The sequence below is a fragment of the Chlamydotis macqueenii genome, chromosome 23, assembly GCF_036417535.1.
Source record: "Chlamydotis macqueenii isolate bChlMac1 chromosome 23, bChlMac1.mat, whole genome shotgun sequence".
Taxonomy (NCBI): Eukaryota; Metazoa; Chordata; class Aves; order Otidiformes; family Otididae; genus Chlamydotis; species Chlamydotis macqueenii.
Genome location: NC_141578.1, coordinates 2,273,221 through 2,288,847, shown reverse-complemented (window position 1 = coordinate 2,288,847; position 15,627 = coordinate 2,273,221). Strand labels below are relative to the sequence as shown.

At 41.2% G+C, this 15,627-nt stretch overlaps 1 protein-coding gene across 1 annotated transcript in view; it reads left to right on the top strand.

The window, feature by feature from the left end:
- Positions 1-15,627, top strand: part of KDM5B (lysine demethylase 5B) — a 55,200-nt gene that overhangs the window by 26,471 nt on the left and 13,102 nt on the right. The window contains exons 10-19 of the mRNA XM_086765547.1: positions 211-369; positions 817-998; positions 3,932-4,094; positions 5,072-5,191; positions 6,967-7,161; positions 7,565-7,746; positions 8,396-8,520; positions 8,840-8,990; positions 12,305-12,419; positions 14,358-14,713. Of these exons, the coding sequence (XP_086621673.1) occupies positions 211-369; positions 817-998; positions 3,932-4,094; positions 5,072-5,191; positions 6,967-7,161; positions 7,565-7,746; positions 8,396-8,520; positions 8,840-8,990; positions 12,305-12,419; positions 14,358-14,713 (1,748 nt within the window). The remainder of the gene's footprint in view (positions 1-210; positions 370-816; positions 999-3,931; positions 4,095-5,071; positions 5,192-6,966; positions 7,162-7,564; positions 7,747-8,395; positions 8,521-8,839; positions 8,991-12,304; positions 12,420-14,357; positions 14,714-15,627) is intronic.

Below are 15,627 nucleotides of genomic sequence, written 5' to 3'. Positions count from 1 at the left end.
ACTGTCACCCGTTCCTGAGAGCACAAAGCAGCAGCATGTCCTGGGTGGAACTACATTTCCGCTGCATTTTTTTTTCTCTTGTTGAAATGACTTTGAAATGGAGAAATGCTTCAAGCTAATGGAGTTTCCTCCCTGAGACAGCTTTTATGGACATGGTTTTTATATACTGATTCCTCAGTATATACTCCTTGTTTTTCTTCTCATTCCTAGATGGTCCCCACTGAGCTGGTTGAAAAAGAATTCTGGAGACTTGTTAGTACCATTGAAGAGGATGTGACAGTAGAATATGGAGCTGATATTGCTTCAAAGGAATTTGGCAGTGGCTTCCCAGTTAGGGGTGGGAAATTTAAAGTTAGACCAGAAGAAGAGGTAGGTCTTTATTAGTTCACTGTGTATATGTGTGTTGCAGTTCTTCATTAAATAAGTCTCTTTGGTTCAAAGAACAATAATGGAACTGGATTGCAAAGTGTTTGTTTTGTGTGTCTGGTGCAGTATTTGAAGAGGAGAATGACATCGGAGTTTTGAATACATAGAATTCGCTGTGATCAGCCATTAAAAGCCATAGGTTTATCCTAGAAGCTAATAAATAACTTCTAAACTAAAAAAAAAGTCTCATTTTAACAAAACAAAACAGATCAGATCAGGTTTGTGAAAGGAGCAAAGACAATAGAAGTTTTGTTCTTTGATTCATTGACTTGTTTCTTGTATTTTTCAGTTGGGAGGCTCTCTTCTTCTGTTGCTCTTTTGGCAGTTTTACCTTCTTGGATTTTTTTCTTTCATGGTGTATAACCTGTGACTGTTCTGTTCAATTTTCAGGAATACCTTGATAGTGGCTGGAATTTGAACAACATGCCTGTGATGGAGCAGTCTGTTCTTGCTCACATCACTGCAGACATATGTGGAATGAAGTTACCCTGGCTATACGTGGGAATGTGCTTTTCTTCATTTTGTTGGCATATAGAAGACCACTGGAGCTATTCAATTAACTATCTGCATTGGTGAGTTGGAGGGATAAACACAGCCTGAGAAGCAATCTCCCTTTCATTCCCCCTTCCCCTTTTTAATTAGTGGGCTAAAACCAGATTCATAGAGTTCAGACCAGAATAACCCTTGCAGTCCTGTAGCAGCAGGGTTAAATTTGACGCAGTGTGACTCCTGCATTGATTTGCTTTTGGACAAGAGGTCATATTTTGGAAAGAGACATCCATTCCCAGTTTTAAAAAATCCATGAGAGATGTAGCAGGTACTCCATCAAATGTTTTATTATGCTCAATGTAAAACTAAAAACCATGCAAGTTGGTTTTTTTTTAGTTTTTTTTTTTTTTTTAAATCATCTAGCTTCAACTAACAATGTTAGGTTCCCACATATTTTATTTTTTTTTGTCTGTTAGATAGATCATTCTATCATAAATCCTCTCATCAAGCGAACACTTGTCAGCTGTAATCAGGACAGATCTTTGCCATCTCTTTGATATTCTAAATAGATTGAACTTCTTAAACTTCTCACCTTACAACAGCTTTTCTAGAGTTTGAATTATTCTTGTCACTCTTTCTGAAACCTGTCAAGCTCTTTCCTTTTTCTTGTTCACATAAGTATTCCAGCAAAATGGTAAAAACATATCCCAGCTGCTCTTCAGTAGGTCATCTTTTTGGTCAGTTATTTGATTGCTGCTCCATGAAAAAGCTGGTGCTGTAGCACAGTCCAAGTAGTCAGCGACTTATATCACTTGCTTGCTTCGTACTCGATGTTATTAAAACAGTGTTTCAGTGAGGCTAAGTAAATGAGTGATCAGGATTACATTGCAAAAATGATCTTCCTTGTCATTTATTGCCTTTTTTATTACCTTTTTTTTTTTTTTTCTTTGCTCTGGGTCTTGGGTCAGGCTGAAAACTGTGGGAAGGAGAGGAGGTTTTTTGTTTGCAGTACAAACTTCATTTCTTCTAGGAGAGCTTGCCTCTCCATTGTTAGAATGGCATGATGTCCTCCAGAATTTGTCCCTAATTGCATTAGTCTGCAGTCAAGGCAAGCCCAGAAAGACGTGTATACATACGCACACATGTACATACATTGACAGACATGTGAAAGTTGCCAGACCTGCTTTTAATTTATTTCTCCTCCAGCATGAAAGTCCTTGATATGTTTTCTCCTAACTTGCAGATATTCTGCTGTATGTCCCTTCAACTTAGAGGTTTAAGTCTGGGGTTTTTTGCCTATTTGAGAGCAATGTGTAGTTGAGGTGAATGCTGTTCTTGTCAGAGGAGTCAAACTTCATGACCTCCCACTGGAGAGACATTGCTCCAAACTCTGAAAAGACTTCAGAAGGCAGGACGTGTTCTTGTGAAACACTAGGGACAGCATGTCCATCCTCGGTATTCCCATGTGCCTTGAAGGAGCTTCTATCCTGGTACAGTATTCTGAGCAGATAGTCCCAAGTGAACCAGACTACAGCAGCAGAGCTTTCTTAGGGTTGAAGGCAATAGTTCTCCTGCATGACTCTAAATCCTGTGTTAGTTCTTGAAATGGTAAAAGGAAAAAAAAAAAACAAATCTGTGCTTCTAAAGATGCTTGCAAATAAATAAATGAGATGTCAGTCCTGGTCAGAGGAAGAATTACCATCATTGATGCTACTATTTCTAAAGGCAGGAATGTGGAGCTGCCAGGTAGCAATGCAGAAAGAACCATCACCTTCATCCGTTCTGCAGCTCGCAGCCTTCGTAAGACTGACACCTCAACAGATCTGTTAGAATTGTATCTTTCTCCATTATCTGTTCTCCTGAACTCCGAAGACCCATGGTACCAGTATTCTTGTTCAAGTTTAGCATAGTTCATCACTACTGTCATCCATTCCTTGGCACTGACACCTGTCAAGGAGCAGAATTCCTCGCGAACCCACTGTTGTGTCAGGACACAGGACAGTTTTCAGTTGCATCTGTGACTGGTCTTCGTGAATTAATTGAATTGTTCCAAGATGAGAATCAAGTCCAAGGCTGTGAAGTCATTTAATGTTGCGTAGTGACAAATCTACTTGCTACTCGCTGTGATGCCGATGTCACTGCCTTTCCAGAGTCCCTCCCGCTAGCTGTCCTCTTCCCCGTGACAAGAGGTGCTGTTTGAGTACAGGAATAAGCTCCTAGGTATGAGGAGTATGCTTCTGGATTCATGTTTCACTCTTTTCTTCTTGAATCCTCCCAATTCCTCCATGATTTATGGAAAAAAAAAACACTATTGGGTCAGCTTTAGTCTGCCAGCTCTTCAGGAGTCTTGGGAGAAGGTGACTTATCTGTTATCTTTTCTAAATACCTTTTCTAACATTGTTCTTTATGAGGCATTGGAAGACATTTTCATCTTTGTGCTGCAGTGAGGCAACTTAGTTGTGAACCTGAAACAATATCTACTGGAACACATCTGCATAACTGTAACTTTCTCAGCTGACTTGATTTGGTTACGCTGTTGCTAAATGTTCTTTGTTCCTACTCTGGATATGGATTATTTTTTTTTTCCCCCTTGATGTCTTTTGCATAATTTGAAAGTTTTATTTCTACTTACTGTATGTTGCTTTTATGGCAATTATGCACAAGACAGAAAGAACTGGCTTCCATTATTAGATCCGAGAGGGAGTTTGTGTTCGTGGTAAAAGACAAACAGCTTATGTTTTGAAGTTGTGCTGGAATGAGCAGAACTTCACTGAGGACTTCTTCAGTCTTTTTATCCACCCGGAATATTTTAAGTATGTGCTCAGAAATGTAGGCAGTTAAAGACTTAGGTCTGGAGGAGGGACCTGTGTAAACCGTGAAGATTCAGGAAGGTACATAGTCTTTACGTTCCTTCCTGGTGATATACCCTTCTTTTGACATGGTGTATTTTAAGCGGAAGACTGAAAATGTAACTTAAAAGCTTGCTTATATTTAACTTTTTTTAATAATCTTGCAGGGGGGAGCCTAAAACCTGGTATGGAGCCCCAGGGTATGCAGCTGAACAGCTGGAAGATGTAATGAAGAAGCTTGCTCCAGAGCTATTTGAATCTCAGCCAGATCTCTTGCACCAACTTGTCACCATAATGAACCCGAATACTTTGATGGCCCACGGAGTGCCTGTATGTTGTCGGACTCCTGTGCTACTCCCCCAATCCCAACCCTCTTTCATTTCCACTGAATTCTACTTCTAAGCTGATAAGTGAGGCCACTTTTATTGCAGAGGTGGTGTGGTAGTTTCCATGTGTGTTGTACCTTCCTTGTCTAGCATAATATGCCAGTATGAACAGAAGAGCCATGGAACCATTACTTTTGGAGTTGCTTGGCAAACCCTTCTCTGGAGATTCACCTTAGTATATTTCTATTTCTCAGCTGGAAAGTTTAGTCTCAACCTTTGAAACAATGGCAGGAGCTCTTTGTATGTCAGCCTGATTAGACACGCTTTTTTTTTTTTTTTTTGGCATGGAGCTTCTTTTTATTTGTCATCCACATCCTCTTATTTTTCCTGGATAAGTTCTTAGGTATTTAAAAACATTTTTCATCAGTTTCCATCATATTCCATACTCGGTTATCCATGGGAATTATGTCCCTTTACAACTTAATTAGCTCTTGACTAGCTGACCTTGGGGCTTAAAGGAAAATCTGGAAAAAGTAGCAAGATTTGTGGTGTTGACTATGCTTTGAGAGACTCCAAAATTGAAAGATGCAGGAAGACCTGCCTGCTTTCGTGCTGGTTGTACAGGACAGAAAGTATTAGATTTACAGAAGCATGACCTTTTGAGTTGGTTACAATTTTATCTTCCCTTCAGCTACACACTGAAGAGACCGTTGCCTGTGCTTTACCTGTGTAACTGCGCACAGAGCTACAAAGTGCAGAAGGCACAGACAGCTGACTTAAAATGGCTTAGAGCGTGGGTATGACTGAATGAAACCCCTTTGCTTTCTAGGGTTTTACATGACAAGTTGTAATTCTTGGGCTTATGTTTTAAAACAATTTGAAGTCATGATAGGAGTTACTACGAACTGGAAATCCATATTCTCTTCACAGCTTTCAGTTCTGCTTAGGTTTGATCTAATACTTGGCTGTCTTTTCTCTCAGGTTTACCGAACCAACCAGTGTGCCGGAGAGTTTGTCATCACCTTCCCGAGAGCTTATCACAGTGGCTTCAATCAGGGTTTCAATTTTGCTGAAGCTGTGAACTTCTGCACAGTTGATTGGGTACGTTCCCGAAACAGTTTTTCATTAAGTATGCAAAGTTTGTTCCTAGCTGATGTACAGCTCTAACTTACTGCTGGTGCACAAATCCAATCCACAGACCAGAAGGAGCCTGTTGCTGGAAACATAATGTTCTGCTGAAGGTATTTTGTCCGTGTAGTGACCTCTGTGGGCTTTCCCTGGCTCCTGAGGTTTGGTTTGAACTTAGACATGAGGGCTGATGTGCCTTTTACAGCAGGAGGTAGGCAAGGTCCTGTGCATGCCTAGAAGATGAGAAGCACCGGTGCTGCTCGAATCTGCTCGTTTTGTGTCCCCAGATTCCATTCAAATCACTGAGAGCTGGAATGACACTTTTCTGTTCATTGCACTGGGAATTCTAAGAGGTGCTTTCTACAGCTGAAAAACAAAGCAGACTTGGACTTCTTTTCTACTTTAGTTCCTCTGCTTAAATTGGATGATAAATTTAACACACGTTAAGAACAGTTGAAGACTTGATAGTCCTCTTGGGGGAAAAAATAGTAAGAGGAATTGCGTCTGATGTGACTACATCCTCTTGGATAGCAGAGGTGCTGTAGGTGTTTAGGGAAAAATACCTTAATGAGAAGGGAACAGAAAGGTTTAATGTTCAAACAGAAGTTTTACAGACCAGTACTTATTCCCAGTAAGCTTCACTCAGCTCATTGCAACAGCAGAGATAGGCACACGTTGTAATTATTAGGTCATAGTAATTTATTGAGTTTTTTTGTCTTTTTTTTTTTTTTTTTAAAAAAAAAAAGTACAGAGGATAGTTGCTCCAAGGCTACAAGTAATAATTTCTCCTTCCCAGCAGACTTCTCAGACACACAATGTTGCCTGATCTCAGAAAGATCCTTTGAAGCTACTGGTACTTCGAATTATTCCTCTTCTGACCACCCCCCCCCACGCCCCCCCACCCCCCTCCCCAAAGAAAAGATCTTAGCTATTTGTCAATGTAGCCCATCTAAAAATGTTGCTAGATTTAAAAAAACACTTAGAGATAGGAGATGATTAGAACGGGAAGAAAGCTTTTTCTGCATTGTGACCATGTTTGCATGTCAATTGGTTTGATTTGTTCTTCCTCTTGTAATTCCATGAGTTTCATACCAGGCTCTAACACGTAACCTCGTTGTAACCCGAGCACTGCTATCTGCCTGGACAGTGACATCCTTAAAATAAAGCTATGAGTAGCTTGCCCAGCTCATAATGAACTGTTTACTCTGCCTGGGATTAGGTAGGGACTTTAATGGTTCGTGGAGTCAGCAATTTCTCAGGCTGCAGCACAGTTCATGTGCTACCTAAAACACCCATATCGTTTGAGGAAAAGGTCCCACGTGCCTTGCAACCTGCCTTTGACAGGGCGTCCCATGAGTGGTAAGGATGGGGCAAGCATATGTACTCTTCCCTTTCGCATTTCCCCAACCTCTGTGAGTTTTTAGCTTGGGTCTTCCTGAGCCTACCATGGTTTAGTGATTTAATTACCCCTAATTACAGTCTCTTCCAGACAGTACATTCCCCCTTGAACCTAGCTGAACAACTTCCATCCATGGTGTCCACTGTCAAGGAGCTATAAGCAGTCCTGGTTTACAAGAGCTCAGGGTCTTGATTTCTCAAGTTTTACATTCTGAATTATGAATATTGTGGCTGGAAGAATTTGTCTTGACCTTTCATTTGGATAGTTTTTGGTTAGTAGCATGAAAAGTTAGTATCTTAATGTGATTTTCAAAATGAACTCTTCATTTATTTAATGTTTTTCAATGCAGCTACCACTGGGTCGCCAATGTGTGGAACATTACCGTCTTCTAAGCCGTTACTGTGTGTTTTCTCACGATGAGATGATCTGTAAAATGGCTTCGAAAGCGGATGATCTTGATGTTGTGGTAGCATCTACAGTTCAGAAAGACATGGCTGTTATGATTGAGGAAGAGAAGAGGTTGCGTGAGAAGGTTGATAAACTGGTGAGTTGTACGAAGTAGTATTACAGTGAATGAAGGAACATTGGAAATAGTGGTGTGAAAGACACGCTGGGACTTGCGCTGTGTTGTCAGAGGCTTAGAGCTACATAGTACCTTCCTGAATAGCGTTGTTGGTTTCAGAGGACCACTTGGGTAAAGAATCATTGCTTGTGAATCTTGTTTTAGCATCTGCCCATTAATATTGTTCAGAATGTCTCTTTTAAAATAATATTTGTTCTTTTAGTAATTCAGTCAGAATAGCAGATTTTTCATTAACCAAGACTCCTGTCTGCCTGATTTTAATATCTGATGTCTAGACTTCATTATTCCTTTGATAAATTTAGCTTCTGATGCTTTAGCTTGGAATTCATTAGACTTTGAAGTGACGTAACGTACTCTTTTGCAGGGAGTGACTGACTCGGAGAGAGTGCCTTTTGAGCTGCTTCCTGATGATGAGCGACAGTGCTTAAAGTGTAAAACCACCTGTTTCATGTCTGCTGTTTATTGTCCCTGTAAACCTGGATTGCTGGTGTGCTTGTACCATGTCGAGGATCTCTGTTCCTGTCCCACCTACAAATATAAGCTGGGGTAAGCTTTACGTGGCAAATAACATGGTGTTCTGGCAATTTTTATTACACATGTAGGTATTGTGGTTCGATAATCTAGTGCCTGCTCTGTTTTGTCAATGGTGCTAGTGTCAGTATTCTTTTTTTTCTCAGTCCTTAGCAAATACAGAGCCCCCAAAACAAAGTGCCTTTTTTGTGCTCATATACAAAGACTCTTTCTTTTCAGCGTTCAGCTCTTCTTGCTCTATAATGGCAAAAATTGCTGGAGAAGGTAGTTTGCTTTATTTATAGCCACAAGGTCATCATCCCTTACATCCAGCCCTTGCCGAGTAATATTTTTTGGCTTTTGTTAGCTTTCCTTCCTGTTGTCATCTTTCCTTTCCTATTGTTTGTTACATCTTTGTTCCTACATGAATGTAGCTTGTCCTAAGACAATTTCACAATTGCTTCAGTTGTCATGTTGAAATTGCTTTTTGAAGCAATTGCAATGTTGACATTCTCTTAGGAGGAACCTAGTGTGGTTATGTGCCTTAATTATCTGACCCTGGGTGCATAGTAGATCATTTCTGTGTTGTATAGACCAACACATCTCGATCCCCCTCCCTGCCACCCTCCTGCTCCCTCCCCCCCCCAGTTTTTGCTGAAGAGTTTGAATTCTGTGCTACTTGTAGGTACCGCTATACCCTGGAGGAACTCTATCCAATGATGAACGCACTCAAGATGCGTGCGGAATCATACAATGAATGGGCTTCCAACGTTAACGAAGCTCTGGAGGCAAAAATTAACAATAAAAGAAGTAAGTATCGTACATTTTGTTTACAACACATAATTTTAAATGGCTAATTTTTCACTTTTTAGTTTCTGAAACTTAGCAACTTTTGTCATACGGTTGTGTGACAGTCAAAGGAAATCATATATAACTTCATGTTTTAAAGTAAATATTTCAGCTGTTATGGTCCCAGAAATTATACTAAACTGTCTCTATGTGAGAAGATTGTAAATCACTGACACAAAATATAACTGTATATTTAATGTGTCGTGTTATTTGGCCTTACATAGGCCAAAAATCCATCACAAAGAGGGACTTTTGTTAACTTTAGTGTCTTTCCCAAAAGGTCTCGTCAGTTTTAAGGCTTTGATAGAAGAATCAGAAATGAAAAAGTTTCCAGACAATGATCTGCTGCGACACCTCAGACTAGTTACGCAGGATGCAGACAAATGCGCCTCCGTTGCACAGCAGCTTCTTAATGGCAAAAGACAAACCAGGTAAATGTTACTGTATGTGTTTGCGACAAAATTGAGTTGCTGAAAATAGATGTCAGTGGCCAGCAATAGATGCCGGTGTTCTGTAGGACTTAAAAATGAAAGCGATCTTTTTGTCTTCTCAAGGGAGCCATCTTTTACAGGGTGATTCACGTTTCTTCCGTGTAATAAGTTAAATATCCTGAGCTTGCAATCTCTTCTTCCTCTCTGTTTGACAGTTGGGCAGTAAATTCATTCTAACGTTCCCCGAAAGGAAAAACTGGTGTGGTATTTCCAGACAAAGCAACACCCAGCAAGATACAGTCCACTTGTCTTTGTGCCATGGGGACTGAAAATCTGTCAGTGGTGCCTGTGTCATTACAAATTACCATCTTCTGCTGCAGATTCTGCACCCACACTTAAAATGGTTGTATCTAGTCTTGTGGGATTACAGGTTTCTAAGAAAATCCTAGTTCTGTGTATGTGGAGAACAATATTGCTCAACACGAGGAATCTTAATAGCATGAAGTACTTCAGAAGAACTGTTTCTCTCTTTTCCCAGCTGGACAACTTTCACCTGTCTGCCGCTTTGAACAGTGTGGTGTTTGTCAGAGTGGTTGCTCTTGGTGCTGGTCTAACCGCGTGTGTGTGATTTGTGCATGTTGCCTGCCTCAGCAGGTATCTTGTAGCTTGTCACTCCCTGTGTTGACGCAGTACTTTAAAGGCTGACTTTGAAGGACTTTCACAGAAAAATATTCAGCTATTATTTAGACATTATTTTTGTGGCTGCAATTTTCCTTCGTAGTCATCCTTGTGTAAGTTTCTGTAGCAAGGACTTCACAAAAATGCAACTTCGCTGTGTTGCAGACACAAGAGGATGAAGCCTCTGTCACAGCAACGTAGAAATACTACAACAGGAAATGAAAAATCAGCACTCCCACAGACACTATTTCTGCCAGATAGGTGATTTCCAAACCAGCGATTCGTGGTGGTGTTATCAAAGGATTTATCCACTCCTAATCTCTTTCTTTGCTTAGTGTTGAGCCATCCCTTCTCGTTCTGGCGTTCCCAGTCCGTGCGTTCTCCCATCCTTGGTATTTGCTGAGGCCTCCTGATGATGAGCTTGGAGCAGCAGCCAGGCCCTCTCCAGCTGTTCTGTTCCAGACCAGCTCTTCCAAAAGTCTTTCCTGCTCTTAACATGGACCTGACTTTGCTTGGCCTGGAAGGAGCGGGGAGCAGTTTTTATCTTCATCTCCTTGTCTAGGTCTGTTCTTTTGTCACCGTGATAGCGTATCAGCCTTTCTCACAGCTGGACTTGCCAGCTCCTTCAGTGGTACAGACTGTGATGAAGAATCCTCCCAGAGCTGCGGTACACAGGACCAAGGCAGTGGTTGGATTGCATTTCTCATTTGCTCCAAAGTGTTTTTAGTCCTTCTTTCACCATCTCTCCTTTGAGCTTTTTGTGGCATATTTCTGGGTAAAGGCCAGTTGCATGTCTTCATAATTAGAGTTTTAAAAACCCACATTATTTGATGGATTTTTTTTTTCCTTTTTTTTTTTTTTTCTTGAAAGAGTCAAGACAGGAGTACTCATAACCTATGTCGGAAGACAAAAAGAAGGGAATAATCTGCTTAAAATCTTAATACATACAGTTTTTCATCTACGTGAAGTTCACATATCTGCAGGATGTTGAGCAGCCTTCATCATGCCGACTGCTGTGTATTGATTATCATAGACTCACAGAGTGGTTTGGGTGGGGAGGGACCTTCAAAGCCCACCCAGTCCAACCCCCCTGCCAGGAGCAGGGACATCTCCAACCAGATCAGGTTGCTCAGAGCCCCGTCCAACCTGGCCTGGAATGTTTCCAGGGATGGGGCATCAACCGCCTCGCTGGGCAGCCTGGGCCAGTGCTCCACCACCCTCAGTGTAAAAATTTTTTTCCTTATATCCAGTCTGAATCTGCCATAATTTTAAAATAATGAAGGATTGAGGATTCTGCCTGAAGTTTGTTTCATACTTCTGACAAACTTTCCGTTATGGACTGAGCATTTTGTTCTGATCCTCAGTTTGCAAGAATCATACAGGAGACTTGACTTGACTGGAAGGATGATACTGGAAGGGCGCAGTGTGACAGCAGGGCAAGTATAAAGGGTTGTTCTTACTGCCCGTCCCCTTCCTTCTCCAGTCCTTGTGAGACCTCTTCTGCTCCTGAGTCTCCAGGAGTTTACAGACCCTGGACATTTCTGTGCTCGATAATCCTGGATGGATGTGGGCTTTTCTGCTGTGACTATTTTTTTCTAGGCTCATGTAATGTCTCATTACAAAAAACGTCTTGTCACAGTCAGTTTTGCAGTTTAGATATGTTTGTATGTGTGTGTGTATATATATGTGTGTGTGTGTGTGTATATGCATAAGTATTTATGTTAAAAACGTGTGACTTTTCTTGGAAGATACTGCAGAACTTCCACAAAAAAAATAGTAGAACACTGTGGACCATAAACCAGCCTGTGTTGTACCTGAGACTTTGAATTTTATTGTGCAGCTTACTATAGATTTTGGAACTCCCAATGTAAAGTTGCGTATCCTTTAAAAATACCTATTTTTAACATAGAGTGGCAAATTAAAATTTATTTTATAGTGTTCGCATTCCAGTCGTGCTGGCTTCTCCTGCTGGGATGTTGTTTTCCTCTTTTGTTTAAATGACATATTGTGGGTTAAATTGGAGCCGGCACTGTAAGAGATTTCTTTCCGTTTCTGTTCAAGGTTCTCAGACCTAGTTAGTGTTGGCTTGAGTTTAGAGAGGTTTGTAATATTGGCCAATTTGTTAACACTTATAAGCCTCTCATTTAATACAAAGCTTTTAGATAAAAATGAAAACGATGATTTCAGCGTAAAGAGGATTTTTCAGAAGTGCCTACACAACCTGTGAATATAAAACCCATTGAAAATTGGGATTTGTTCCCTTTTGGTATGAGCATGGGGAGAGCTTGCTACAATAGCTATTGCAACATAACTGAATAGTTTATCCACAATTGCTTTGTGTTCTGGAAAAAAGCCTAATTTTATTCCATAATAACCAGTGCTCTTCCAAGGCTGAGTACTTGTTCCAGAATACTGTTTAATATGAAAGAGTATTTTCAACAATAGCTTATTCTGCTACAGCTAACGGGAGTTTCCCCATGTATGTAAGCCCTAGGCTGCTTGGATGCTTTTAAATATTTGTTATTTGTGAGTAAAGTTTCACTGACAAGAAATCATAAGCAGATTTTTGAGAAGTTTAGATTTTATTTTGGTTTTTTTAGTGGCACTGAGCAGAGCTGAATTGTGTGTAATTGCAGGTACCGCTCCGGCGGAGGCAAATGTCAAAACCAGTTGACTGTGAACGAGCTGCGGTTGTTCGTGAGGCAGCTGTATGCTCTGCCCTGCGTCCTCAGTCAGACACCGTTACTGAAGGTAACTTGGAAAACTGTAGGGGAAAGCACACGTCAGCGACGTGTTTGCGTTGCGTTAATCTCCTCTCTTACTGTTTGCTCCGGGAGTAAATGCCTTTAAAGCGGCCGGCCTGGGTACCTTGTGTTGCTTAGGAAGGGAGCTCTCTGACCTGCTGGTGGGTGTTTGTCAGTAGATTTTATACCACATAGGGGAATCAAAATGTTCATGTTTTTGAAGTAATGCCAAAAAAGCAACAGACTGACCTGAGTAACTGCAGATGAAAAGTTTGCGGTCAGTTAACTAGTCTCCTCTGAAGCGTGAAGCAAGTTTATCTGACAATATTCAAAACTCCATCATGCTCTGAGTGAGAGTTCTCCCATTCCTATCACTTTCCTTCTTGGTGAATCCAGAATCAGCTTTCTCGTAGTCTTGTAATCAGATACCTCCTCGTGCTGTCACCCACGTTGCAGAAAACCCTAGCCAAAGCTTCCAGCCTAGCCTACCTAAGTACTTGTTCTAGCAGCCTACCTGCTGCGGGCGGTGAGTCAGATCCCTGTCTCCCACTTTGCTCACCAGATGATCAGCCCTCAGACAAGTTGAAAGTAATTCAAGATTTGGTTTTAGAATTTGCCAAAATGTTGCATATCACACTGAGGGGTAATAAAAAAAAAAAAAAATTTCAGGGCAGCTGCAATTCCTATCTTAAAAGAGAATGGCTTTGCGTGTTTGTGGCTTTTAAAACGTCAGCTCCTGAACCATCTCTCAAATGCCCATGCGAGGCTGAGAGAGCAGACAGTATCATGGCACTGTTTGAATCGGAACAGGCCAGTTCAGCTCAGCTTTATGACTATTGCTTTTGAAGCTTTATCAGGTCTGGAATGTGTGAATCAGATTTATGTAATCCTATTTACAGTTATTTGTTTGTAGCATTGTAACTCTGTGAAGTTTATAACTATTGAAAAAGCAGAAGTTCAGAAATGCCAGACATGCAAACAGTTCTTCTCCATCTGGCATTCTTGAACAGGGAAATATCAAACACATATGGTCACAGTATTATTTTATATCCTTCTCAGCAATCCTAAATGGTATGTAGTCATGCAAATTGGACTGTTACTGCAGATCGGTTCACAATTTAATGTATCTCTCGAAAAGGATTGATGCCATGATAGGTTGCCTACCCTGACAAACAGCCTCATTGGCAAAATACCAAGAAGTCAGCTGTGAAGGGAGAACTTCCTGCTGGAATAGCACTTCAGCCAGTACTGGAAGCGTGGGGCAGGAAGGCTAGGTTCAGAATAGTTCCAGCCTTCGCAGTGAGATTACTCTGGCTAACTGTCCGTTATTCTGGGTGAAGTGACAGTCAGCCACAGAAGTGCCTTTTGGGGGTCGTTAGCTGTTCAGCATGTGGAGAGAGGGAAGGTGTTGCACTGCATGAAGGACTAAAATGCCAGTGGCTTACTGGGACTCTGTGGTCCAGCTCAAAAACCTTAACAATGCAGCAGAAATGAACCCCAGAAGCTCCATGTGCTTCCCAGCATTCTTCAAAGCCTTCTTAATCTTAACCTTGCTGTTCTTCAGCCTTCTTAATCTTTCCAGAACAAAGACAGAAATCAGCGTTGATGGAATACTTAAAATTTCTCTTTAGATCCTTTCTATTCTTCTGAGACCTCTTTTTGACGCCTGTCTCTTAGTTCAAAGGACTTTGGCGTGGAATTCCCTTGTTCTGTAATCCTCAAGCTGGTGGACACATGTATGAGGAGATGCTGACACATACACTATGAGTTGAAGGCACGTTATTTAAGTGTTCCAAATCTCAGGATAATTTGCCGTGCATGTTGTGTGCGTTGCGATGTGATGTTTTCCAGGAAACTTTACACTTAACGTTTAAGCTTACGCTTAAATGTTTAAGAGATTTGGCAGTGGGTTTTCTTCTGATTTAGTTATGTGTGCATATTTCAGGATCTTCTTGATCGTGTGGAAGCCTTTCAACAGCAAAGCCAAAAACTCCTTTCTGAAGAAATGCCTAGTGCTGCAGAACTTCAGGAGCTGTTGGACGTCAGCTTTGACTTCGATGTTGATCTACCCCAACTGGCTGAACTGCGGATACGTCTGGAACAGGCACGCTGGCTCGAGGATGTGCAACTGGCTTCCTCAGACCAAAACTCTCTCACTCTAGATGATATGAGGCGTCTTATAGACTCAGGTGTTGGACTTGCGCCCTACCCAGCGGTTGAGAAAGCGATGGCGAAGCTGCAGGAGCTCCTTACTGTGTCTGAGCACTGGGATGACAAAGCCAGAAATCTGATAAAGGCCAGGTAGAAGCTAAATCTTAGTGTTGCGTTTTGTAGTTCCACAAGCTGTTTAAGATGGAAATAGTTGGCTTTACTTCTGAAGGGGCTCTCTTGTTCAACCAGTTCACAACAGGAAGGCAAAATTTGTGCCATCCAGAAGGGAAATGAATGGAGAGGGAGGATATTTGAGCAACTTTTAAGTGTTGGCGTTGGCTTGCAGTGTTTGTGGGAAACAAATCCCCACTATAACTGTGCAAGTTCTCCTTTCGCCAGAAGGAAAGGTTTGAAGATCCCTCTTCCTTCCTTTCTACCTTCTTGCCTCCTCCAGCGTCAGGCTGGAGGGTGCCTGTCGAGACATTTTACCCTCCAACTGGTAAAATGTTATGTGGACTATTTCTAACATTGAGGAGATTTTTCCAGATTAGTGGGTGCAGGGGAGAAGGCAATAAGCCAAATACGTCCTAAGTGAGAAAAACTGTCTTGCTTATTGCTTTGTCCTTCTGCTTTGTAAAGTAGAATGGGGGAGAGCACAGTCTGCTTAAAGATTAGAAAGGTGGCACAAGCTTGTATGCAAGGGTGGTTCTCTCAGGATTCCTGACTTTTGAAATTTTTTTTAGTTTTTTTTAATTTTTCTCCCAGACTCATAATTATGAAAGCAGTTGAGCATTTCTTACTCATTTGTAACCATAGTATTTTAAAATTATAACTTCGCAGAGCACAAAACTGGGATAAGCTTGGCTTTACCCTCCAAAATAGAGCTGCAGTTGAGTTTATACCTTTCTAAAACATCAGAATCAATTTGTGACATACAGAAAAGCCAGCTGCACCGTTTTAACCTTCTGCGTGGAATGTCTTAGTTGGTCCTGTTTGGAGGCTCAAGGAGGATCCAAGGGTCTGTCATTCAAAAGTTAATGAATGTTAAATATTCCTTAAGCCCA